Source organism: Lactuca sativa, chromosome 8 (assembly GCF_002870075.4).
Source record: "Lactuca sativa cultivar Salinas chromosome 8, Lsat_Salinas_v11, whole genome shotgun sequence".
In the NCBI taxonomy this organism is placed as follows: Eukaryota; Viridiplantae; Streptophyta; class Magnoliopsida; order Asterales; family Asteraceae; genus Lactuca; species Lactuca sativa.
In genome coordinates this window covers 169,528,134-169,554,240 of record NC_056630.2, presented here as the reverse complement: position 1 = coordinate 169,554,240, position 26,107 = coordinate 169,528,134, and the positions used below count along the sequence as shown (strand labels likewise).

Sequence of the window (26,107 nt, the reverse complement as noted above, 5' to 3'; positions counted from 1 at the left end):
CATATACATTGCGGAAAGTCTTTGTACCAATCAAAGTTACACTATTGAAATCACCATAATCCCAATAAACATCAGAAATAGAACCAATAACAACTATTGTAACTCATGATATAAAACTAAAGCCAAAATCCATCACTTCTACTCTCACAATACAAAGGAACTTTATATCTAAAGGAAATCCAAATGAAAGCCTGAGGGAAAAGTTGGTAGCTCGTAGCATAAACAAAGTAGTTGCATCACAGTCAAAACTTTTCTGAAGACCTTAGACAAATATTTTGTTAGGGTGCAACCAACACACATGAAACCATGATATTGGTTTACAAAGCCTATCCCCTTATGAAAGATTATATAAACTGCCAATCATAACTTACAAGTCTCGGAATCAATCTAAAATGGATTCTCATTATTAAAGCTAAATTCAAAACAAGAAGCCCCCCGTTCCCCTGTCCCAATTTCAAAATAACAATATAGAAATAATTTTCTGAATGCAACAAGTATAATTTATTACATAAAGTATATGTCATAAATATTTATAGATATCAAATCTTAAACACGAAAAACTAAAAGTTACAATAAGGTATTAGGGGACATGTGTTCTTTAGTAATTAACTCGCATTAGTGGTTGTAGACACAAAATTCAAAAGCTTACACATCATCGACTTTAGAATAACGAGAATATGATATCCATTAATGAGGAAAACATCCATCCAATGGAAGATAAAGTAATTCATTATCCTCGCTATTTTCTATGACAAGAAAATCTAAACATACACCTGCACGCATAATTTAAATCACACGATTAGAAGGTTCACCAAAGACCAATATATAGTTTTTTTATTTTTGAAAGTTACATACTTCTCACAATATCTTCCATGGTTTCCACAGGAAGAGAATCACAAGACACCCATATTCGGTTTTTTTTCATCACCTTCGATACATATGTTTTTTGAATATCAATTGCATTAGTAATGACTTGTGCTACAATATCCTTTAAACACCAAAAAGGATAGTTAGTGAAACTGATGGAATAATCTCTATTGGGTTGATTTTAAATTAAGGTGAAGGTTGAAGAGAAACCTTTTTTGTCAATATACCCATCAAGAATCCATCTAAGTTGGTGAGTACTACAACCTCAAATTTTCCAGCAGCCATCCGACAACATGCTTCATAGATTGTTGTTGTTCCAGGTACCATCAAGGCATGCTCTAGAGGCATCTGCTTCATTTTCAGACCCCTGTTTAAATGCACGTCAATCGTTAAACATCATTAGTTTGGAATTATAGTTAATTGAGTTTAGGATGTTCAAATTTGGGAGTGCTCGTCGCTAGAGAAATAACATTGTTCTTCTGAAAAAGTCAAAGAAATTATTGTTTAAAGAAGGGTCCATTCTAAAACAGGTATGAAAGGCGCATTTGTGCAGTTTAATTTCTTGTGTTTATCTAAAATTTATCATTCTTATACGGTGTTATAATTTATTTGCAAGAATGTTGGTTTGGTCGCAACAAATATAAAAAAAGGTAAATACTACCTCGGAGAAAATCCTCGTGCTGCAGCTTCTACAACTTTCTCGAATTTAGTAGGATAGAACATCCCCATATTATAAAATAAACCAATTACCTTGCCATTCTTCTGAGTAACAGGTAACTGTGTAAATCTTTTATCTTCCATCTCTTTAAGTGCATGCACAAAGAGTGTATCAGACATCACACAAGATGGGTTCTTTGACATCACCTTTGAGATAGGTGTGTTCACCAAATCAATCTCAGAAGCAATAACTGTGTTTACAATATCCTTCAAACAACAAAATGGTTAATCAACCTTCTTTAACATGGTAATGTTATTTTATCCTACATTGTAGGATAAACTCTAACAAATGGCTATATATGTTGCAGCCTCCCCTGTCTCCATAAGGGCTCTTTTGGAGAGAGAATAACGAGCTCCACATATATTTACATGGTATCGGAGCGGGGGGTCTTGCACCCCCGTAGCTTAGCACAACCCTGTATATCCTCATCGAGCCTCCGACTTTGAGTGGGGTGATAGTGTATCTCACATCAGTATGACATAGTCTTATGAGTTATTATATATGTTGGAGCCTTTTATCTCTATATAAGAGCTCTTTTGGAGAGACAATGTTATGCTCCACATATATTTATATATATGTGGAGTCCAATATTATTTCCAAAAAAACACGTTTGGAGAGAGGAGAGGCTCCAAAATATATAACCACTTAGAAAACTGTATCACACCAATATAGGATACACAAACAGGTAAATGATGGCTTGACTTAAAATTTAAGACAAACCTTGTATGTTAGTATCCCAGTTGGTAACCCATTTAAGTCGGTGACTACAAGAACATCAGCTCTATGAGCACTCATCTGATAGCAAGCTTCATAAATAGTTATGGATGGAGATACTATCAAGGCCTCTGATATGCCCATTTGCTCCACTGTCTTCTCTACTATTGAAACCCTGTCAAAATGCATGGTATCATATTAAAGCATAGCTAATCAAGATTTAGATGTTTAGTTGAAAAACGGAGAGTGTTTGCTTTATGATATATTTTCAGACAAACTATTTGTCCCTAATTTCGAGTATATCGGTGAGGTCCTTCATGGAACGAACAAAAATTAATTGTCATCGAAAGGCAAGCAACATTTTTTTCTTGCTAATGCTAAAATATGAAGTAGTGACTAATTCATCATTGACGTACCGCATATTAATGGATGGTTTTTTGTTTTTCTTATCATCACCCTTGCCATTCACAGCTTGAACTAGATTACTTGATTCATCAAGGGAACCTAAATTTGCTTGTGGTTGAGGGGGGACTAAATCATCAACAATATTGTTTAGATTTGGAGCTATAGTCGCCTGAGCAGAAAGCGCAATGTCAGGACCATCAGTCCCGTCCCATGCAACATTTTCACTGACACTTGGAAGTGGATTTATCGATTTGTCCGAGGGATGTACAGTTGTATTTTGTTGAGATGGGTCGACTAAATTCTCACAAGAATCATTGGGATATGGGGAATTAGTGACTTGCGAAAAAGGTGTAAAACCAGGAGCATCAGTCTCACTCTCATCCCACTCGTCGTTACTATTAACACCTGGAAGTGGGTCACTTGATTGCTCCGGGGGACGTACATCTGTATGTTGTGGAGGTGGGGCCATTAATTTATCAAAAGGCTGATCGTTTGGATATGGTGAATTGCTAATACGACTATAAGGTGTAAGACCAGGACCATGACTTTCTTCCGACTCCTCGTTGATAATAACACCTGGAAGTGGTTCACTTGATTCCTCGGGGTTTGTAGGGTCGGAAAATTTCTCATTAGGATCAACGTTAGGATATGGTGAATTGGACACATGCACAAAAGGTGTAAGACCAGGTCCATCTGTTTCATCCCACTCGCCATTGCCATTAACACTTGAAAGTGGTTCGCTTGATTGCTTCGGGTGACGTGGCATAACTGTAGGGACGACTAATTTATCATAAGGATCAACGTCGGGATATGGTGAATTGGACACGTGCACAAAAGGTGTAAGACCAGGAGCATCTGTTTCATAGCAATCACCATTTCCATTCACACCTTGAAGCGGTTTACTTGATTGCTCTGAGGGGTCTACAGATGTATGTTGTGGAGCATCGGGAAATTTATGTTTTGTAGTAGTCGTTCTTGTATTGGGGAGAACACCACCCTGTATACTCAGTGAATGGTAAATAAAACCATCATCTTCATCATCCTCTCCAACAAGCAAATGTGTCCCTTGTCCTGCATTCATAGTTTAAATCACTTGATTAGAAGGTGCAACAATGGCAACAATACCCGGCTCCCATAAGAATGAGATAAGGGGTGGATATATAAGAAACTACATGAGCTCACACTCACAGCATAAATAAGGAACAAACAGTGGCATGTGACTAGAGAAATAAGCAGATAAAAAGAGGAAGAAGAACAAGGTGCAGGAAGAAAAAAGGGGACATATTACTTGGTACCAAAGGCTTTTATTATGAAACTAAAACTGAGTTATGAATTGAATTACAAAGCAACGTTAATAAACTATTTACAACAAGTAAAAAAATTGTAAAGGAAACTAATAACAAAGAACTAAATAACCAACTGAAACAAAAATGAAGATGGAATTTTTCCTACTGGATACAAACCTTGGAGTACAATGTTTGGCAAGATATGCTCGGGAAGACTATCATAGGACACAAAAATTGGCTTCTTGCTCATCACCTTTGAGACAGGTGTGTTTACAATATCGATACCACAAGGAATGATTCTTGTTACAATATCCTTCAAATACCAAAAAACGTAGTTAGGGAAACTGATGGAGCAATCAACGATGGATTGGTTTTAAATTCATGTTGAGATTAAAAACAAACCTTTTTCGTCAATATACCACTGAATATCACATTTGAGCCAGTGAGTACCACAGCATCATTTCGATTTTTAATCATCTCACAGCAGGCGTCGTATATAGTTTCGGTTTCAGGTATAATCATCGCATAGTCTGGAGGCAATTCCACCACAGTTAAAGCCCTGTCGGAAGCACAGCATGTAAAATATATTATTTTAAAACACGGTTAATTGAGTTACTTTTTCAAGAATGAGAAAAATGACAAAAATAGTCATTTACACTAATGGCATTACAAAAATAGCCAAAAAAATCGAAATTACAAAATTAGCCAACGATTTCGCAGATGGAGATGCTCCATCTGCGAAATGAGCATCTCATCTGCGAATGTACAAGCACCTAAAGCACAGCTGTGCTTTAGGTACTTGTACATTTGCAGGTGCTTTTAATTTTTTTTTTAATTTTTTTTCTGTATATATAGGGGTAAAATCGCAGATGGAATAGGTCCATCTGCGATTTACTCTCACTCTATCTGCGAAATTGTGGTATTTTTTTGTATTTTTTTTTTTTTAAGTTTGACTATGAAATGAATTGGTTTGACTACATTTTTTGAGCAAATTGTAGAGAAAGTTCCTAAACAAATAACAACCAAAATGATATTTGACTATGAAATGAAATGATTTCGTAGTCAAACCAATTTATTTCATAGTCAAACTAAAAAAAAAATACAAAAAAATACCACAATTTCGCAGATAGAGTGAGAGTAAATCACAGATGGACCTATTCCATCTGCGATTTTACCCCTATATATACAGAAAAAAAATTAAAAAAAAAAATTAAAAGCACCTGCGAATGTACAACCACCTAAAGAACAGCTGTGTTTTAGGTGCTTGTACATTCGCAGATGAGATGCTCATTTCGCAGATGGGGCATCTCCATCTGCGAAATCGTTGGCTAATTTTGTAATTTGATTTTTTTTTTTGCTATTTTTGTAATGTCATTAGTGTAAATGACTATTTTTGTCATTTTCTCGAGAAAATATCTTTAGCAAAAATGAGCCATTTTAGACAAAATAATAATATTAATAATAATAATCTTTCTATTCTAATAAAATAGTAGTTTTTAATCTATTTTTGACATATATCACCACATTAAGCCTCATAATTGATGCAAATTTTATTTTTTTTATCATGTTTCACCTTATAATTAATGCATATCATTTGTTAACATATTGATTATCCATTTCAAAATTCAAACTTTAAATTTCTCATTCTAATTACATTAAATTAACAACATTAGAATAAAAATTAAAATTAAATTAATACAAATTATAAAATGATATATAATTTTACATATTTTGTAACACCCAAAATCTGGAAGGCCAAGAAGGGAAAAAAAACCCTAATTTTAAGGGGCGACTTGGCGAGTTCAAGGAGGAACTCGGCGAGTCCGAGCGGGATCCGGGTCAAGGAGTAAGTGACCGACTCGGCGAGTCGGCCAAGGTGACTCGGTGAGTCTGGTCTGTGCGAGGAAAACCTCAAATTCGGGAGTTGGAGCCTATTTAAACGGCTCATTCTCTTCCCTAGAGTTCCTTTACTGCCTCTTGCACCCAGAGTATCGAACCCTAAGCCCCATTGTTGCCCATTCAAGCTCCCAAGCCATATTGAGTGATTTGAAGGAAGAAGAAGAAGGGGAAATCATTGAGGCTTCAAGGATTGGCCTTGGATCTGAAGATTGGGGAACCTTTCTGAGATATTGAAGGTATTAAGTCGTTTCTCTCCTTTAGATCTTCTACAGTTGTGAGATTTGGGGCTTTTAAGCCATGCTTAGCCACCCTAATGAGTTAGAAGCCTGATCTAGAGTTACTACTTCAGATCCAAGTGTGTTATGGACTGGAGAAGCATAAAGTATCAGCCATTGAGTCGATTTTGAAGCCCCTTGGCCTTAAACCCTAGTTTATGGTGTATTTTATCTAGATCTCCATCTCTACACGTAAAGTTTGCAACTTTACGTGGGGATTAGGCTTGGGAAGGATAGATCTACAGTTTGGAGTCCGTGCATGACTCAAAAGTCCTCTGCATGTATGTAGATCTGAATGAACTCGGCGAGTCCTTCGAGTGGACTCGGCGAGTAGCATGAAGATGAGGAGGAACTCGACGAGTGGGATGAACAGCTCGTTGAGTCGGATGAAGTTGGTCATGAACTCAGCGAGTTGGAAGAACAACTCGGCGAGTTGGATGAAGATTGCCTAGTACTTGGAAAGTCTGTTCTTGGACTCGGCGAGTCAGGTCACGAAACCCTAAACCCTTCAAGTTGAGACTCGAATCAGTAATTCGGGTGGAGACTCAGCGAGTTGGTCAGGTCAGGACTCAGTAATCGTTGGACTCGGCGAGTCATGGACTGACTCGGCGAGTCATGTCGCGAATAAAAGGACCCTGAGTATATGAACTCGTCGAATCAGTAAGTGGACTCGGCGAGTAGGGTTGACCTGGAAAGGTTGACTTTGACCAGGACTTTGACTTAGACCAGAATTGACTTGGTTAACTATCGGGGGTCAGTTAGACTAAGTATTGCATTGGTATTGATAGCTCGGGAAGCTAGTAGAGCAGGAGTTCAGTGAGTGGTTGGGCAGCAGCTAGTGGGATCATCAGCAAGTCCAGCCAGTAAAGGTGAGTTTCCCTTTGTGTGAATGGGTCTAAGGCCACAATGCCGGCCAATGTAGCTATGAGTAGAAGACCCGGGGGTTAGCCCTAGGCACAGTATGCTAGTATGATATTCAGGACAAGGTTCAATGATAGCGGGCGGGTGCCCAAGGATTGGTTTCTATGATAGTTTATACTTGTTGTCTGTGTGATACATGTATGTGCTTGGTAGGGAGGTGGGTGTGGACGAGGTCCCGTATCTCACCGATAGCAGAGTGTGGATGGTGTTCCACATCTCATTAGCAGCAGAACAGGGGTGAGGCCCAAGTTAGGGAAGGAGTGAGTGTGGGCTGGGCCCGTATCTCATTATCAGTAGGAGCATGGATGAGGTTCCATGTCTCGTCAGTAGCAGGTCAAGGGCGAGGCCCAGGATAGCGAGGCCTTAGGACACGATCCATTGTATATGTTTAGATTATATTTTACAGTATGATTATGTGTTATTATATGTTTGTGGGCGAGGCCCTATGACAGGCGAGGCCTAAGTGAAACAGATATGTATCTGAGCGGGGCTCGAAGCCAGGCGGGGCCTGGAGCGACGGGGCCGTTGTAGCGGGCGAGGCCCGAGGTAGGGGTGGCCCAGTATGTGCAATATGTGGTTATGTATGGTATGTGGTAGGGTGGGGAACTCACTAGGCTTTGTGCTTACGGTTTTCAGTTTTGGTTTCAGGTACTTCCGGTGGCGGAGGGAAGAGCTCGGGGTGACCGCATGGCACACACCATAGATTAGACAGCCTGGGCATGTTTACTCTGATAATGAACATGTGTTTTGAAAACTTATACTCAGATTATGTTTTGGAATGATGTCTTTGCTTAAAGTAATGTTTTATTAAAAGAAATTTTTGGTCTTGAATTTTGGGTCGTTACAAGTTGGTATCAGAGCCTTGGTTTGAGGGATTCGGACATACTCTCGGGTGTGCCTGAACTTAAACTAAGGGGTCGGATAAAAAGTTTTCTAAAATGAAAAGACAGTTTTGTAAAAAGAATTTTGGGAAAGAAAACAGTTTTAGAAAAGCAAAAGTAATTCAAAAAGAAAGAAACTTTGAAAAGAGAAAAAGGGTGTGGTGCATGCAATCAACCGAGCTCAAGTAAGTACCCCAAAATACCCATACAAGTTTATGTTATGATAGAACAGCATGCTAGAATAGGAATAAGGATCTAGGGATGATGCCTTATGTGCCTGTATATATATGTGCTTTTGAGCTGCACGATAGTGCTGATTAGACAGTAGTAGGATAGCCTGTTTAGGTTATGCCTGAGTTTATGAGTTGTGTTGCATGCTAGTTCAGATTCTTGCTATGTGGATATGATTGCTTGAGTATGTTATGGTTAGATTTTCCCTCGTCTGAATGTTGCTTGCTTTGTGCATAGTGGGATTCTGAGTGATGGGAGTTAGTCATTAGGTGGGTACGACACGTCACATGTGATCAGGGTTGAATAATCTCAGAGTGCTGGATTTGGTCCTATTGCGCAGCTCTTGTCTGAGTCTAACCGTTGTAGGGACGAGTCATTTACTTGAAGGATTATCTGAGCCTCGTCACATGTGATGGTATCTAGGTGATGGCTAATTGGCATCACAAGGAGACCTTCAGAAGCTGAGGACTGGTTTGAGTTGAGTTAGAGGTTTCCCTAGGGTAAGCCTAGGATGAGGTAGTGCTGGGAGCAGTACTAGTGAAAAAAGGGACCTGGTAGAGTCGAAGCAGTTCTTGAGGAAAGTACAGATAGATGTGGAAGGTAGTATAGGCCCGTACTACTGAAAGCAGAGGATCCGTACTCGATTCGGGAAAGGTCGAGGCAATACCGGGAACCTGGTAGTGCGTGTGTTTGGTCTCGTAGCAGTGATGGGTATTCTGATAGTGGTTGTGTTATGTGTTTCAGCATGGTGATGTTGCGAGAGAGACCAGTGGGCGGATCAGTCGCCGGAGAGGGATCAGACTCGGGTTCAGGGGCCGAGCAGCTCGAGGAGCGGATGAGAGAGTTAATATCAGCTAAGGTTACGCGCAGTATTCTAGCTCAGACTCCTGTGATCTTTGGCACGGTCAAGGAGGGTATACTGGAGATCTTGGATGAGAGGCTGGGAGCCTTCCGTACCGAGATGATGGCTTTGTTGGGAGCACGTACCTTGACATTTCGAGAGTTTAGGGCCTGCAGAGCACCAGATTAACATGGGGCTAGGGACCCCATTGCTAGTAGCAGATGGTTGGCTGATGTTGCCAACGCTTTTCGTACGAGCAAGTGACCCGAGGGGGACAAGGTTAGACTCGCCTCCTGTCTTCTGAAGGACAGAGCGAGAGATTGGTGGGAAGAGATTGGTCAGGCCCAGGGAGATGATGCTGCGTTGGACGCGATGACACGAAGTGATTTCTCGGCCAGGTTTAGAGCAGAGTTCTCACCGACTATTGAGGTGCAACAGCTGGCACGAGAGTTTCAGGACTTGACGCAGACTACTGAGACTTGGTGGAGATCACCGCCAAGTTCAGGGAGAGGGCTCTTCTTGTACCGTAGTATGTCGCGGATGAGGAGATGAAGAAGGCCCGATACCACGAGATGTTGAGGGCTGACATCAGGGAGTTCGTGAGCAGTTCCGACTGCAAGACGCTGGAAGATATGATTTCTCGGGCTAGAGAAAGGGAAATTGATTTGGAGCAAATCCGGAAGAAGAAACCGGATGAGGTTCAGGTAGCTGCGGGTACGGGCAAAAGGCCCACGGGATCGGATTCGAGATCAAGGGATTATCAGGACCACAGTCGGTGCGGGAAGTGTGGTAGGGCGCACGGGGGCGCGTGTAGGAGTGGTAGCGGTGGTGAGTCTGGCTGCTTCAAGTGCGGTCGGACTGGTCATTTCAGCAGGGATTGTACTGTTACCACCGTGCAGGGATCAGACTTGTTATGTTTTCACTGCCATCAGCGGGGCCACAAGAAAGCCCAGTGTCCCAGTTTGTTTTCGGAAGGACGGGTGATGGCACCCGCCCCTGCAACCTTGAGGATCACAGATGGCTGTCAGGGCCGGGTAGAGGCACCTGCAGCAGGGAGCAGGGCTTTTCAGATGACAACCTTGGAGACACGAGCAATGTCGGACGTTGCAGGTATGCAATTTCCATTTTCAGTTCTTTTATTTGTGCATGATTATATTGTTATGGTTCTGCATACCTTGGAGATTTGTATGATAGTTAGGGGATGTGCTCTATTGAAGAAGGTTTCGAAGGATGCAGTAACTGTAGCATGCTTGGGAGGGATTTGGTACGTCTCACTAGTGCGGAGTGGTATAGTGTTAGAGATGGATTGGTTAAATCCCTAGCTATGGCGGGCTTGGGTTCCTCAGTAGATGGATTATGGAATGGTAGCAAAGATCGGGATTTCTTTTTGAGTATTGAGTAACAAGAGGTAAGCAGGATCGAAGTGGGGGAGAATCCTCCGAGTGTGCAAAGGTAGGAGCACGCAGACCCAGGATGAGTGCGTGACCTCTGAGAAGGAAAAGAAGTAGTTCAGCGTTTGATGGTTTGAGGATTCAGGGTTAGGAGTTTGAGAAACTCTCCATCAGTTAGTGCGTGTAATGGTAATGGTTAATGCGTGGTTGGGAATTCAGGTTGTGGATCGCACAAAGGACTCGAGGGAGTCGGAGTGAGGATCTTGAGAGCTGATGGTACATGGGTGCCTTTGTACTAGCGGTCAGTGGTGGAAGTGTTGTTAGACTACGGGTAAGCCGTAGCATTCCTTGGTAGTTTCGAATAGCGGAGTTGGGGCGAGGCCCTTATCTACTAGTGGTCAGGTAGGGATCATGAATGGTAGTGGATGAGAATGATAGGGAGTTTGCCTGCATAGCCCTAGAGAGGTGAAACCTTGGGAGAGGCTGCTCCAGGATATAGTTGGGTGAGACCCGTGGGCGAGGCCCATATGAGATTAGCAGTGTAGGTGAGACCTGAGAGCTGGGTTGCTTAGTAGTATGGTTGGGTGAGACCCGTAGGCGAGGCCCGAGCGAGAGTGGTTAGACTAGTGGGACTAGGAAGTTAGAGGCGGGTGGGACCCGTGGGCGAGGCCCATGAGTTTTAGTAGCACAGGTGGGACCTGGTAAGGACCTTAGTGTCGAGGAAGGGGATCGAGGATCCCAGGATTGTAGCGCCTGGATGGCATGATAGATTGAGCAGTTATAGGTGGTCGAAGTTCCTTCGGAAGTCGCTGGGAGCGACTAGGAGTTGTGTTGGGTCAGCGATCGGTGGAAGCTGGTAATCCAGTTATTGATAGCTTGGTAGGGACAAGGGTGGTCTCAGTTCATCCGGAAGTCAGAAGAGGAACAATAGAATTGCCAGGCAGTGGCAGTGCGAATATGCAGCGTATGGTGGAATTCAGTTAGTTGATCGTAGGGTGCTCGACATCAATTTATAGTAGGAAGGAATGCCCAGTGGATACTGGCGATAATGACCCGTACTGGAAGTAGCGGGAGTAATAGAATTGGTGAAGATAGGGTCTTCACAGTGGCAGAGGAAATAGTCGGTTATGGAGTCTTGCCTTGGGGGAGGCAAGGAAATCGCGCAAGGGAGGAAAGGGAGAACCCCTATGGGTTCAGTGTATTACTCGGTGAGTACCAGAAGGATTGTCGGTTGAGTAAGTTGTGTTCCAGGATGCTCAGGGTCAGGATTGACTCGAGATGATTATCCGCAAGGATTGATGCTAGTCAGAATGATCGGGCGGAAGACCAGCGAAGGTAGGCAGCTGGTGTTGGAATAATTGGTGGAGTATTGGAGGCAGATCGCAGGCGGTGGGCCATAGCAAACTTCGAGGACAAAGTTTAGTTTAAGTGGGGGAGAGTTGTAACACCCAAAATCTGGAAGGCCAAGAAGGGAAAGAAAACCCTAATTTTAAGGGGCGACTCGGCGAGTCCAAGGAGGAACTCGGCGAGTCCGAGCGGGATCCGGGTCGAGGAGTAAGTGACTGACTCGGCGAGTCGGCCAAGGTGACTCGACGAGTCTGGTCTGTGCGAGGAAAACCCTAAATTCGGGACTTGGAGCCTATTTAAACGGCTCATTCTCTTCCCTAGAGTTCCTTTACTGCCTCTTGCACCCAGAGTACCGAACCCCAAGCCCTATTGTTGCCCATTCAAGCTCCCAATCCATATTGAGTGATTTGAAGGAAGAAGAAGAAGGGGAAATCATTGGGGCTTCAAGGATTGGCCTTGGATCTGAAGATTGGGGAACCTTTCTGAGATATTGAAGGTATTAAGTCGTTTCTCCCCTTTAGATCTTCTATAGTTGTGAGATTTGGGGCTTTTAAGCCATGCTTAGCCACCCTTATGAGTTAGAAGCCGGATCTGGAGTTGCTACTTCAGATCCAAGTGTGTTATGGACTGGAGAAGCATAAAGTATCAGCCCTTGAGTCGATTTTGAAGCCCTTTGGCCTTAAACCCTAGTTTATGGTGTATTTTGTCTAGATCTCCATCTTTACACGTAAAGTTTGCAACTTTACGTGGGGTTTAGGCTTGGGAAGGGTAGATCTACAGTTTGGAGTCCATGCATGACTCAAAAGTCCTCTGCATGTATGTAGATCTGAATGAACTCGGCGAGTCCTTCGAGTGGACTCGGTGAGTAGCATGAAGATGAGGAGGAACCCGACGAGTGGGATGAACAGCTCGTCGAGTCGGATGAAGTTGGTCATGAACTCGGCGAGTTGGAAGAACAACTCGGCGAGTTGGATGAAGATTACCTGGTACTCGACGAGTCTGTTCTTGGACTCGGCGAGTCAGGTCGCGAAACCCCAAACCCTTCGAGTTGAGACTCGAATCAGTGAGTCGGGTGGAGACTCAGCGAGTTGGTCAGGTCACGACTCGTTAATCGTTGGACTCGGCGAGTCATGGACTGACTCGGCGAGTCATGTCGCGAATAAAAGGACCCTGAGTATATGAACTCGTCGAATCAGTAAGTGGACTCGGCGAGTAGGGTTGACCTGGAAAGGTTGACTTTGACCAGGACTTTGACTTAGACCAGAATTGACTTGGTTAACTGTCGGGGGTCAGTTAAACTAAGTATTGCATTGGTATTGATAGCTCGGGAAGCTAGTAGAGCAGGAGTTCAGTGAGTGGTCGGGCAGCAGCTAGTGGGATCATCAGCAAGTTCAGCCAGTGCAGGTGGGTTTCCTTTTGTGTGAATGGGTCTAAGGCCATAATGCCGGCCCATGTAGCTATGAGTAGAAGACCCGGGGGTTAGCTCTAGGCACAGTATGCTAGTATGAAATTCAGGACGAGGTCCAATGATAGCGGGCGGGTGCCCAAGGATTGGTTTCTATGATAGTTTATACTTGTTGTCTGTGTGATACATGTATGTGCTTGGTAGGGAGGTGGGTGTGGGTGAGGTCCCGTATCTCACCGATAGCAGAGTGTGGATGGTGTTCCACATCTCATTAGCAGCAGAATAGGGGCGAGGCCCAAGTTAGGGAAGGAGTGAGTGTGGGCTGGGCCCGTATCTCACTATCAGTAAGAGCATGGACGAGGTTCCATGTCTCGTCAGTAGCAGGTCAAGGGCGAGGCCCAGGATAGGCGAGGCCTTAGGACATGATCCATTGTATATGTTTAGATTATGTTTTACAGTATGATTATGTGTTATTATATGTTAGCGGGCGAGGCCCTATGACAGGCGAGGCCTAAGTGAAACAGATCTGTATCCGAGCGGGGCTCGAAGCCAGGCGGGGCCTGGAGCGGCGGGGCTGTTGTAGCGGGTGGGGCCCGAGGTAGGGGGCGAGGCCAAGAATAGCGGGCGCGGCCCAGTATGTGCAGTATGTGGTTATGTATGGTATGTGGTAGGGTGGGGAACTCACTAAGCTTCGTGTTTAGGGTTTTCAGTATTGGTTTCAGGTACTTCCGGTAGCGGAGGGAAGAGCTCGGGGTGATCGCATGGCACACACCATAGATTAGACAGTCTGGGAATGTTTACTCTAATAATGAACATGTGTTTTGAAAACTTATACTCAGATTATGTTTTGGAATGATGTCTTTGCTTAAAGTAATATTTTATTAAAAGAAATTTTTGGTCTTGAATTTTGGGTCGTTACATATTTATTTAAATCAATGATTATAATTTTATATAACTAAAAAAACCTCTTAATTTTAAATTTTAACTATTAAAGTTTAATTAATTTTATAACCGTAGTTCCCACAGATTATAACTAGTAATAATAATAATAGTGGGTGTTTTTTAATTTAAAAATTTATTGTTTATCCAAAAATACTCATCCTTAATTAGGTGTAATAATACTTTCTTTTCAAAAAATGATGTTTTGCTTGCCAAAAAAAAGGTAAATGTTACCTCTGTGTGACTCTTTGCACTGTAGCTTCTACAACCTTGTCGTAATTTTCAGCTGTTGTTTCAGTATTTGCGGTTTCATCAAATAAAGATAAAAGCAGGTCAAGTAAACCAATAACCTTGTCATTCTCCACAACAGGTAACTGTTTAAATTGTTCTGCATACGCATAAATTAATTCACAGGATTAGTTAGAAGGTTCAGCAAATTAACACCAAAAATCAACATACAATTCATCCTAAATACTGTTACGAACCTTTGGCCATGTAATTCAGGGCTTCCTCTACAAGAGTATCAGACAAAACGAAAAATGGGTTCTCTGTCATCACCTTTGACACAGGTGTGTTCACCAAATCAATCTCATGAGCACTAACCCTTGTAGCAATATCCTTTAAACACCAGAAAAGGTAATTAACTTTATGTAAATTAATTGGTAAATGTGTGGGTGATTATAAATTCAAGACAAACCTTCTTCGTCAATACCCCAGAGAGAAACGCATCTGAGTTAGTAAGTACAAGAACATCAGCTCTTTGAGCAAGCATCTGACAGCAGGCTTCATAAATACTTGTGGTTTCAGGTACTATCAACGCCTCTGATAGATGCAATTCTTTCACTGTCTTGCTCCTGTTCAAATTCATGTCATTATTTTGGAAATCAAATAGTTACTACTTCATCTTGAAAGTACCTTATGAATTGGATTAATCGATTATTAGTCCGATCATCACTGTTGCCAATCACAGAATGAATTGGACCCTTTAACGGTAGACATACCTCCTCATAGTTGATCAAGCTCGAAAGATTCGCCAATGGTGCAGAAACAGGTCGTGCATTGGATAAATTCATTTTGAGCCGGGAGAAAGAAAGTTTGCTGGTGGAGTGTTAAATACAGAAATTACATGGTGTGCGCATGGACCGGGGATAATGAAGTTAACGTGAATACAAGGGGTTGACTTTATATTATATTTACAAAAAACACCTTTTCCTTTTTGGGTTTTTCACTTAAGCACCTCCGATAACGGAAATATGTAAAACAAGTGCTATAGTGTTGAATCTAGTAAATTCAGAACGAGGAGCCTTTGTGGTGGTGGACTGACATAGTCTAGTAGTTGTGAAGTTGTGGTCTGTTTAAAGAGGCATCAGTTCTTCAATAAACAGCTGGCAATAAAAGCATTCGATTTCATAGCTCTTTATCCCTTGGGTTACTCCAACACAAAGTTCACCATTTTGCTTAACATTATTGTAAGTTTGATATAAAACGATAGTCTTACGCAATACAATTGTGGATAACTATCAATAAAGTATTTAATAATCGATATAAAATATTATGTATGTATATTTGAAAGTTAAAGCTTTATAATGGAGGAGGAGATCTACTAAACAAAAGAAAATATTCAACATGTATTAATTTACAATAATTGACTATTGACTTTATCAACACATAATCAGTGAAGTACAATGACTTTTAGAGTACATTATTAATATATCAGATTATTTAATAAGTAAAATTGACAAGAGTTATTTGCATATATATATATATATATATATATATATATATATATATATATATATATATATATATATATATATATATATATATATATATATATATATATATATATATTGAATTTAATTAGAATAACTATAAACTTTCTTATCAATGTCAAATGTGTACAAAGAAGAACTTTAAGTCGATATATGACGCTACAACAATCGGACCCTGTGGAGACGACAATTTCAAACCCTATGGAGACGACAAGTCGTCGGCATAGGGTATGGCGACGACACGTCGTCAGGAAAAAGTCGTCGGCACAGGCGTGTCGGCATAGGTCTGTTAGGTCGTCGGCATAGACGTTGTCGGTATAGCTAGCTCTATTGCGATGACATGTCGTCGGCACAGATTTTGTCAACGATATTTTCGGGGAAAAAAATAAAGTTTTATTAAAATCCTATGGCGACGACAAGTCGTCGGGATAGCTATGGAGACGACTAGTCTTCGGGACAAGTTGAAGCTATTACGACGCCATGTTGTCGCTATAGGGTTTTATCAGTTAACGGTTATGGACCTATAGTGACGACTAGTCGTCGGGATAGCTACTGGTTGTTTTTTTTAGCTTTACAGGTTTTGTACATTACCATTCCTGCATTTTTAACAAATCTAAAAAACATTGCAGCATATATCAATTGAAATACATTAAATAGGTACCATTGTTCAAATTCAAAACATCAAATTCAAGTTTAATATTACAATAAGTAGTTAACTAACATTGTTCATAATATTAAAAAAAACATCAATCATCATTATCATAATCGTCTTCTTCTTCTTCTTCTTCTTCTTCTCCTTCTCCTTCTCCTTCTCCTTCTTCTTCCATCCTTTCGGCAATTTGTTGAGAGCTACTTGCTTGTGTGTTATAGTTGAATAGAAAGTTAGGAAATGATGGTGGTTGGAAATTCGGAATACAAGCCGCCAATGATGCATTATATTGTTGCAAATATTCTTGTATTTGTTGTGCATCGAATTGGGATTGAGATTGGGGTTGAGATTGAGACAATTTGGAAGTGGAAGGCTGTTCATTTGGAATTAAACCGAAGTTGGCGGTTGGTCTCCTACCCACCCCGCGAGCATGTCCACGTCTCATCCCAATGGCACGTTTTAACCATCTTCCTCGTTTACTTCTCCTCCTTCCCCAACCTCGTTTTGCATTTTCTCATATTCATTTTGAATTTTCTCCTAAAATAAAGAAAACAATTAATATACGTTAATTAAAACAAACAACTAAACTTAAACATTCAAAAAATAATAATATTCCTTAAACAAGAAACTATAATTAATAATAATATATTTAAACAACATATTCATTTCGTTTATCACTTACCCAGTCTTCTTCTGCTCGAATTAATAATAATATATTTAAACAACGTAATTTTATTATTTTGTTTTATGTTATAACTTTCAAATAGAAATGAAAATAAAATACTTTTATTAAAAAGATAAAAAAAAAAGTATGTTGCTATTAATAACTAAACAAATTAAACACAATTCATACATATTTTACATTTTATACATAAAGTTTTATACCAACCTAAACAAAGATCACAATCATACAAAATTTCATACCAACCTAAACAAAGATCACATAAAATTTCATATCAACCTAAACAATTTCAATTTCAAATACCAACCTAAACAAAATCAATTTCATACAATTTTATATACCAACCTAAACAATATCAATTTCATACAATTTCATATACCAACATAAACAATATCGATTTCATACAATTTCATGCCTAAACAATATCAATTTCATACAATTAGTTTGTTTAAAGTATAAACCTAAACAAACAACAACACAATCACACACACACACACACACATATATATATATATATATATATATATATATATATATATATATATATATATATATATATATATATATATATATATATATACAAAACAAACAATACAATTAGAAAAAAAAACAACAAACAACAACACATATATATACAACAAACAACAATCACATATATATACTACACAATCATATATATATATATATATATATATATATATATATATATATATATATATATATATATATATACAAACAACAAACAATTTCAACACAATTCAATTTCAATTTCAATAAAAATTACAAAAAAAAAAACAAAAAAAAACAAAAAAAAAAAAACTAACCTTTTGTTCTTGTGATGTTCCGTTTTTTTGGCTAGTCAAAGAAGCAAGTAATACTCTGGTGGTGGCTGGTGGTGGCCACAGGCGGCAACACTAGACGGTGGAAGGGTGAGGCAGTCACTAGGTCGGTGGAGCTTCACCACCGGTTACTACACACAAAAAAACCCAAAATTAGGGGTAAAAATCAATACCAAACAACAATAAAAAACAAATTAGGGGTAGAAACAACCTTGGATTGGGTTAATCGTCGGATATTGTCGTTGGGTAGTCGTTGTGTGCAAATGAAAGAAGGTTGCATATCTGTTTTAGGGTATAACCATATGCCGACGACATGTCGTCAGTATAGGGTCGACATAAACGACAACGTATCATTTATTCCTTATATATATATATATATATATATATATATATATATATATATATATATATATATATATATATATATATATATAAATTAAAAACCATGTGCCGACAACTTGTGGTCGGCATAGGGTATCCCAAAACTACGTCGTTCACTTTTTCTGGCACTTGGAATAAAAGTAAATGGAAAATATTTTTTTTTTATCTATACCGACGACACGTCGGCGGTATAGATTTTCATATTACCGCCAACATTTTCGTCGTTCCCGCCAGACCTATGGCGACGACTTGTCGTCGGCACAGATGTAGTGGTTAAAAGAAATTGGTCAAAAGTTTCAAAAGGTATGGCGACAACTTGTCGTCGGCATAGGGTACCTGTAGCGAAGACGTTTGTCGTCGGGATAGCCGTCGTCGCCTTAGTTTAATATTCTTGTAGTGTGAACCTTTGTTAGAGATTAAAGACCACATCGGAAAGCATGCCAATATATGGTATGTGAACCATGAAGATTTCAAATTGAAGAAATATAATGAGATTTGTCCATATAGTTTTTAGTAAGAATTTTCGAACGTAATACTCTAATGTTTTTTAAATACTTAAATGAAGTTATTTAAAATAAGATACTTTTATAAAATCGCAATCGCAATATTTTGACTACTAAAATAAAGTATCCAATGACAAAGTTGTTCATTGAAAGTGTAGATATTTTTTGAATTTGTTTATCGTATTGTTTATAAGTGTACACAAAGACTTTTTTAGTGGACGTTTTTTGGGCCACTTAATTACAGAGGCATCTTAAAGCTTCAGTTTCATATATTAAACGACAAAAAGAACTACAATATTTATAATATTTATAAGAGAATATTTATAATATTTATAAGAGAATGATGTGAAATCAATCTCCAAAAAAAAAAAAAAAAAAAAACCAAATCTCTAATAGCTCTCTAAAATATCATAATTTAAACATATCTATTATTTCAAAAACAAATTTTATCATTACCCCTCAAATTCGTGCATATATATCACACATGCCCAACTTGCTAACAAGATTGGAAAAAACTTTCATTGAACTAGTTTTTTGGTGGGATGTCAAGCCCACCAAGCAAATTACACCCTTTGATTGCTAAATAAACGTAATATAATGGTAAAAATGGATATCGATCCTCGGGGAAATGGTTGTATTCAATCACCAATGCAATTTAATAGAACTAGTGAAATTAAACTAACTAACTACAATTAAACTAAAAGGGGGGTGTTTGATTACTTGAAAACTAAAATAATTGAATAACTAAAAACCTTGCAATTAAGCAAGTTGATGAGATGCTCAAAAGTTGGAAATAATTGGTTAACTAAGGAAATTCAACACAATGAACATTTGTGTGTTTATCATTAGGATCTAATACAAAGCTTATTCTTCATCCCAAATTGGTTATAGCAATCATGAAGCATGATATGCCAAGATTCCTCATAGGTAGTATGGAGGTTGGGGAAGCCCACAACACACCTTCTTAATTAAGATCAAGGGTCAATTGAAGCAATTAATCCCAAGAAATCAATTAGCCTTAAGAATGAAGGAATCCCCAATTCCTAGAGGATGTCAAATGCTTACACATCCATAAAGGAGCTATGATTCATAAGCTAGAGATGATTTCTACCATCATAAAGCTTTTGTTCTAGATAAATTCAATGATCCAATGCAAAATCAATGAAACAAATCAACCATTGCTCAATCAAATACTAAGCTCATGATCAAAGTATCAAATAAGCATAAGAATTGTAAACTAGAATCATAAACATGGAATAAACTGATAATCAACATAAATCCTTCAAAACCCACAAACATTCATTGGTTTTCAACCAAATAAGAGTATTAGCCACTCATGGCAACAATGTAACAAGAACAATAATCTAATTGCATAAAGAAACTACCTAAGATTTGGAAAGATGAAAGGAAATGGTTTCTAGCTCCCAAAATCGCCTCTTGCAGGTCTCCAATGGTGGAAAAATCGTGAATCAGCCTCTAGATCTGATCCCCAAAGGTTATGGTGTGCCAAATGACCAAAATGCCCGAACTGCACAGTTGCGCGGGTACCAGCGCGATGAAAATTCCACCCATGCAAATGTTGTTGTAATGCTATTGGTCCTTCATTCCACCACTCCATCCTTCCACTACCAAAGATTCCCTTGGTCCCCCCATTGTCCATGTAATTTGAATCCACCAATCATCATTTAGCCACCAAATGGATGCTCCAAGCCCAAAATTAGAAATTTATGATCCATCTTCACAAGCCCAAATAATCCAAGCCAATAACTTTCAAAGCCCAATTCTTCTTCTTTGATTCCGCCAAGCCCAATAATGCCTTGGGAGCCCACTAAGCCCGTCTCCAATCAACCCGCAACCGCAATAAGCACCGAAAAACCTACAAAATATCTCATGCAACATAACAAGCACCCGGTATGATCCATAATAAAGAAAAATAAATAAATTACAACACATTAATTATAAAAAGATCTAAAAATCTAAAATTAACTAATAAAAATAAGGAAATAAAATAAGCTATCAAATCACCCCAAGCTTAAACCTAACTTGTCCTCAAGTTAGAACAAGACTAAAATGAGCTCGGGATGAACTATCTAAAAGGGAAAAAAGAAAGATACCATAGAACTTGGTCAACATCAGTCAACATGGTCAGAATTAGTCCTTCATGGACCCTACTCATCTTCAAAATGTTCCCCGCTTTAGAACCATAAACCACATTCTTAACCACTTGATGGGCGAATAAATCACGGATGGATGCGGTCGCAGTGTGCAAGACAAAGGAAACACAGATGCGCCTAGTGGGGGCACTTTAAATCACCAATGTAGACCATAGTGCATGAAGGAAAGGCGCCTCTTCACACACTATGATTCCTACATTTGTCAGGCCAAAGTGTATAATAACGAAATAGGGTTTTGCAGCACGGCCTCCGGGCAAACATCCGGTTTCAGAGGCTTCTCCCTTGTACTGTCCTTTACAGTCTACCGTCTCATCGTCGGGGCCTTTTCTCACCAAAAATCAAAAATAAAATAAAATAAAATAATAAAAACTCTACTTATCCTTAATCTAAACCTAACAACCTAAATCTTCAATCTTGAACTTCTGTTATTGGGTCTTCAATCACATTTGCTGCTTGACATTTTTTTTCAAATCATATATATAACACGAGTCTTGAACTTGGAATCTTGTTCTTCTTTTTGTGTTGTTCTTTTTCTTCATTTTTTCTTCTTTGCTTTTGTTGCTTTTCTTTAATCCTATTCATTGTTTCTTTTTTTTTCTTCACTTTTTCCAATTTCTTCATTTTTTTTGTCTTCTTTGAAGGTCTAAGGAATTTCACCATGTAACATAGGATGGAGGCTAACATGAACACCTAATAATCATTGACAATGTGCCAAGATCAACTAAAAAGGGTGGGATATGACTCAAAAATGGGTGTTACCGAAAAAACTTGGTCCCAAAAGATGTGAATTGGGGGACCCACTTCAAAGTTCATCAAGCACCTCAATGCAAGGTGTGATAAACAAAATCTATCTAACTATCTACTCTAGACCCCTAGAAAAATGATAACATATCCTAAAAAGGCGGTGAGAATCTAACTAAGCAAGGCTCGGACGAGACTCGGGAGTACTAAGGGGTACTCCCTCCAAAACCAAGATGTGAGTCTTCAATATCTTCAATGTCTTCAAAATACCTTACCGGGATAGTCTTTGCTCGCACACATTGGCATGACCAACCACATCCCTCCGCACCTAGACCCAATCAAGCTACCTGCATCTGACCCCACACAAGCGGTCTTAAAGTGGTCTGTGAGGCTCAAAACGTGTCCCATTCATCAAATACAAGGAATTCCATATCAAGACTCGGGACCAATCTATGATTCAATACTTATGACTCAGCGCTATGATACCTGTAGGGATGAGAAGACAAGAGAGAACAAAAATGCATGAACTTAAACTAGAATGGATCTAAAAAGTATGAAAATTAGAAAAGAAAGAAAGAAAATATGCAATATTTTTGAATTTTTTATGCAATTTTTATGAATCCCCTAAATGACTAACTCTAAATGCAACTATATACAACCTAAATGCAATAAAAATAAAAGATTAGATTACCTCACCCCAAGCTTAAAATTAAGAATTGTCCTCAATGCTTAGGATGAGAGTAAGGGAGGATGATACTGGGATTAAGGTGGAAGAGGCCCGCGAGGACGGTATGGAAGCAACACATGGGTCGCATAATGATGCTTGGATGGAGTTCTTGGCCACCTAAATACACATGGATGAAAGCTTGGTCACACAAAGGACGCATATGAAATGGCTCGAAATTTTCTTATGAAATGACATATTTGCGCGGGTACCCGCGTAAACTTTACGCAGGTGGGGGGGCAGCCGCGCGCACATGTCAAAATACATCCCATATTGGGGTCATTTGGAACTCAGGACCTGCGCGGCTGGGGTCGGCCGCGCAACTGCTGTGCGGGCACCCGCGTGCAACAATCAGAGAGCACCCCATGTTGGTGTAATTTGGATCTCGGGACCTGCGCGGCTGGGGTCGGTCGCGCAAAGTCTACGCAGGCACCCGCGCAAAAGTCAAATTTTTGGAATTTTTCAAACTTCACCAAAATCACTAGAAGACTTCTATATGCTTATTTTTAGGCCAACTTCGAGTTTACAAACACCCAAAACTTTAAGCGGAGATTATTTATTCACAATGCATTTATCTAACGTCTTTGCCAAGACATAGCCCCGCTTTCGTCAACCTTTGTAAATCGGTGTTTCCATTGTTACGTTGTCGAATTCTCCCGTGTCAAAGCCTTCATAAAATTGTTTCAAATGGTGCCCATTCACTTTGAAGATTTTGTTTGTTTCCAAACTCTTGATTTCAACCACACTAGGATCAAACATTTTTACAACAATAAAAGGTCCATGCCATCAAGATCGCAATTTTCCTGGGAATAGCTTTAAGCGTGAATTATAAAGAAGAACTTTTTGACCCGGAATAAAGTGTTTTTGGGTGATGTGCTTGTCATGAAATGCCTTTTTCTTCTCTTTGCACCTTTTGAACCTTTTTAATTATCTTCTTCTTGACCACTTCCATCATTGGAGGATCCAATCTTCTTTGAGGTTCCCTCTTAGGATTACAATCATCTTCCATGATTATCTTGTCTGTGCATACATTAGGGCTTATCCTGTTTATTGGCTCAATCACATCAACCCGATGCAATGGAGAAATGTTACTAGGGTACCTCATTCCTTCAAAGATGTTGAAGTGAATGGTTTCTCCATTAAACTCCATAGTTATCTTTCCTTTATGGACATCAATGATTGTGTGAGCGGTATGCATGAAAGGTCTTCCAAGGAGGATCATAGATGATTTGGAAGGAGTCTTCTCTTCAAGATCAATGACATAAAAATCCGCCGGAAAAACAAGTTGATTAACTTGTACTAACACATCCTCCAACACTCCTCTTGGAGACACACTTGACTTGTCTGCTAATTGAATGATTACTCCAGTTTCTTCCAAAGGTCCAACATTGAGAGATTGAAAAACTGAATATGGCGTCACATTGATCAAGGCTCCAAGATCTAGCATGGCACTTTCGACATGCAAATCACCAATGGTACAAGGGATAGAAAATATTCCCGGATCCTTACATTTGGGAGGTAACTTCTTTTGGATAACCGCAGACACATTTGCATTGACTTGAATCTTTTCATTTGCCTTGAATTTTCTCTTCTTGGTGCATAAATCCTTGAGGAATTTTGCATAAATTGGAATTTGCTTAATAGCATTCAATAGTGGAATGTTGATTTGGACATTGAGAAAAGTTTCAAATAATTCATTTTCTTCCTCTATCTTCTTGGAAAAGGCTAACCGGGAAGGGAAGGGAAGTGGTATGACCAATGGTTTGATGGGTTTGTTGGAAGAGTCAGGTTGATCAGCGTTTGGCACAACCGGTTCCTTTGGAGTAGCTTCAACCTTCGAAGGCTCAACAACAATAACCTCATCTTCTTCTTCTCTTGAAACTCTTTTAGGGTTGCTTTCTCCAAGTGTTTTGCCACTTCTCAAAGTTATTGCACTCACATTGGGGTTCTTCTCGGTTTGAGATGGAAGTCTACCCCTTTGTTCTATCTTGTTGAGAGCGGTTGCCAAGTCTCCAATTTGTGCTTGAATGTTGGAGAAAGTATTCTTGGTTTCTTGTTGAAATTGGGTTTGGATTTGAGCAAGAGAAGTGACAAGTTCTTGAAGGCTCATTTGATGGGTACCACTTGATTGGCCTTGTTGTGTAGGTTGTTGGTAATTTGGAGGGTTATAAGAATTTTGTGGATATGGAGGTTTTTGGGATTGGTATTGTGGATGTTGGAGTTTCATCAAAAGATTTGGTGGATTTTGCTTTGGTGAATAAGGGTTGTTTTGGTTATTCCTCCAATTTGGGTTGAAATTATTTTGAAAACCCATGGGTCTTGGTTGACTTTGATATCCGCCCATTGCATTCACATCTTCCGGTTCACTTCCAAGTGTGGGACACTTATCTGTATAATGGTCCGTCATTGCACAAATACCACATACCATCAATTGTTGACCACTTCCCACCACCATTTGACTTAACACATTAGTCAAATCCAAGAGCTTTGATTCTAAATGTTGAGTGTTGCTAACTTCACCAACCACTTGTGTAGAGTTTCACTTCATGTCATTTCGAGTCCCAAAATTCCTTTGATTTTGAGAAATGGTACCAAAAAGTAATTGGATCTCGTGAGGGATTTTGTTGAAGATGTCACCACCACTTGAAGCATCAATCATCCTCCGATCTTTTTCATTCATACCCTAATAAAATTGTTGAGGAAGTAGTTGTTCGGGTATATTGTGTTGAGGGCAACTTGTACACAAATTATTGAAGCGCTCCCAAAAATCATGAAATATTTCATTTTCCCCTTGACGAATCCCCAAAATGTCACTTCTTTGACTTGAAATGTGGGAGGTGGGATAGAATTTGCTATTGAAGGCCTTGAGTAACTCTTCCCATGTGTGAATTGATCCCGGTGGTAAGTTGAATAACCACTCTCTAGCTTTGTCTTCCAAGGTGAGCGGGAATGCGGTTAACTTGAAATCATCTAATGTCACATTGTCGGGCAACATGCTAACACATATCATATGAAAGGACTTCAAATGCTTTTGAGGATCTTCTCTATCCAACCCATGGAATTTGGTTAGTTGATAGATGAAACTTGACTTCAATTCAATTCCTCGGCAGTTTGCGGGTTAAACAATAGCAAGAGGTGTATGAGTAACATCCGTTTCTATCATTTGTCTAAGTGTTAACTCTTAAGGGGGATTGGGTGGATTGGGGTTGTTAGGATTTTGTGGCAAGTAATTGGGTCGTTGATAATAAGGTGGGTAAGGGTATTGGTTGTGATTGTAAATTGGTGGTGGATAAGCTTGGTAAAAGGATATTGGTTATAGGGGGGTTGTTGTTGTGGGTACATTTGGTTTTGGTACATTTGAGGGGGTTGGTAATTGGGTTGATTTGGGTAATGTACTTGTTGAACTTGAAAAGTATTGTTTTGAGGTTGGTTGTTTTGGTGGAAGTGTTGGTTTTGTAGTTGTGGTGGTGGTTGATAATTGGGTTGGTTTTGAGGAGGGGCTTGATTCCAAGGTGGCATATC

The 26,107-nt window shown here is 39.6% G+C and overlaps 2 protein-coding genes across 4 annotated transcripts; both read right to left on the bottom strand.

Moving 5' to 3' along the window:
• Positions 1-468: 468 nt before the first annotated feature.
• LOC111917588 (uncharacterized) lies at positions 469-15,272 on the bottom strand. Of its 3 annotated transcripts, none has more exons than XM_052766165.1 (12): positions 15,122-15,272; positions 14,818-14,974; positions 14,606-14,738; positions 14,355-14,508; positions 4,393-4,549; positions 4,168-4,303; positions 2,716-3,775; positions 2,306-2,474; positions 1,529-1,791; positions 1,078-1,234; positions 856-988; positions 469-773 (listed from the first exon to the last, which is right to left on the bottom strand). In XM_052766165.1, the coding sequence occupies exons 1-12, from the start codon at positions 15,127-15,129 to the stop codon at positions 688-690; spliced, it is 2,613 nt and encodes an 870-aa protein (XP_052622125.1). In that variant the 5' UTR covers positions 15,130-15,272; the 3' UTR covers positions 469-687. The 3 variants fall into 3 exon arrangements, 2 of the variants coding, with proteins under 2 accessions (XP_052622125.1, XP_023769022.1); XM_023913254.3 differs by having other exon boundaries at positions 15,036-15,208; XR_006185874.2 differs by lacking the exon at positions 469-773 and having other exon boundaries at positions 1,618-1,791; positions 15,036-15,208.
• An 8,193-nt stretch (positions 15,273-23,465) lies between these two features.
• Positions 23,466-24,992, bottom strand: LOC128127875 (uncharacterized). The gene is made up of 2 exons (XM_052766598.1): positions 23,921-24,992; positions 23,466-23,830 (listed from the first exon to the last, which is right to left on the bottom strand). Exons 1-2 carry the CDS (start codon positions 24,990-24,992, stop codon positions 23,466-23,468), a joined length of 1,437 nt encoding a protein of 478 aa, XP_052622558.1.
• Between the last annotated feature and the right edge of the window lie 1,115 nt (positions 24,993-26,107).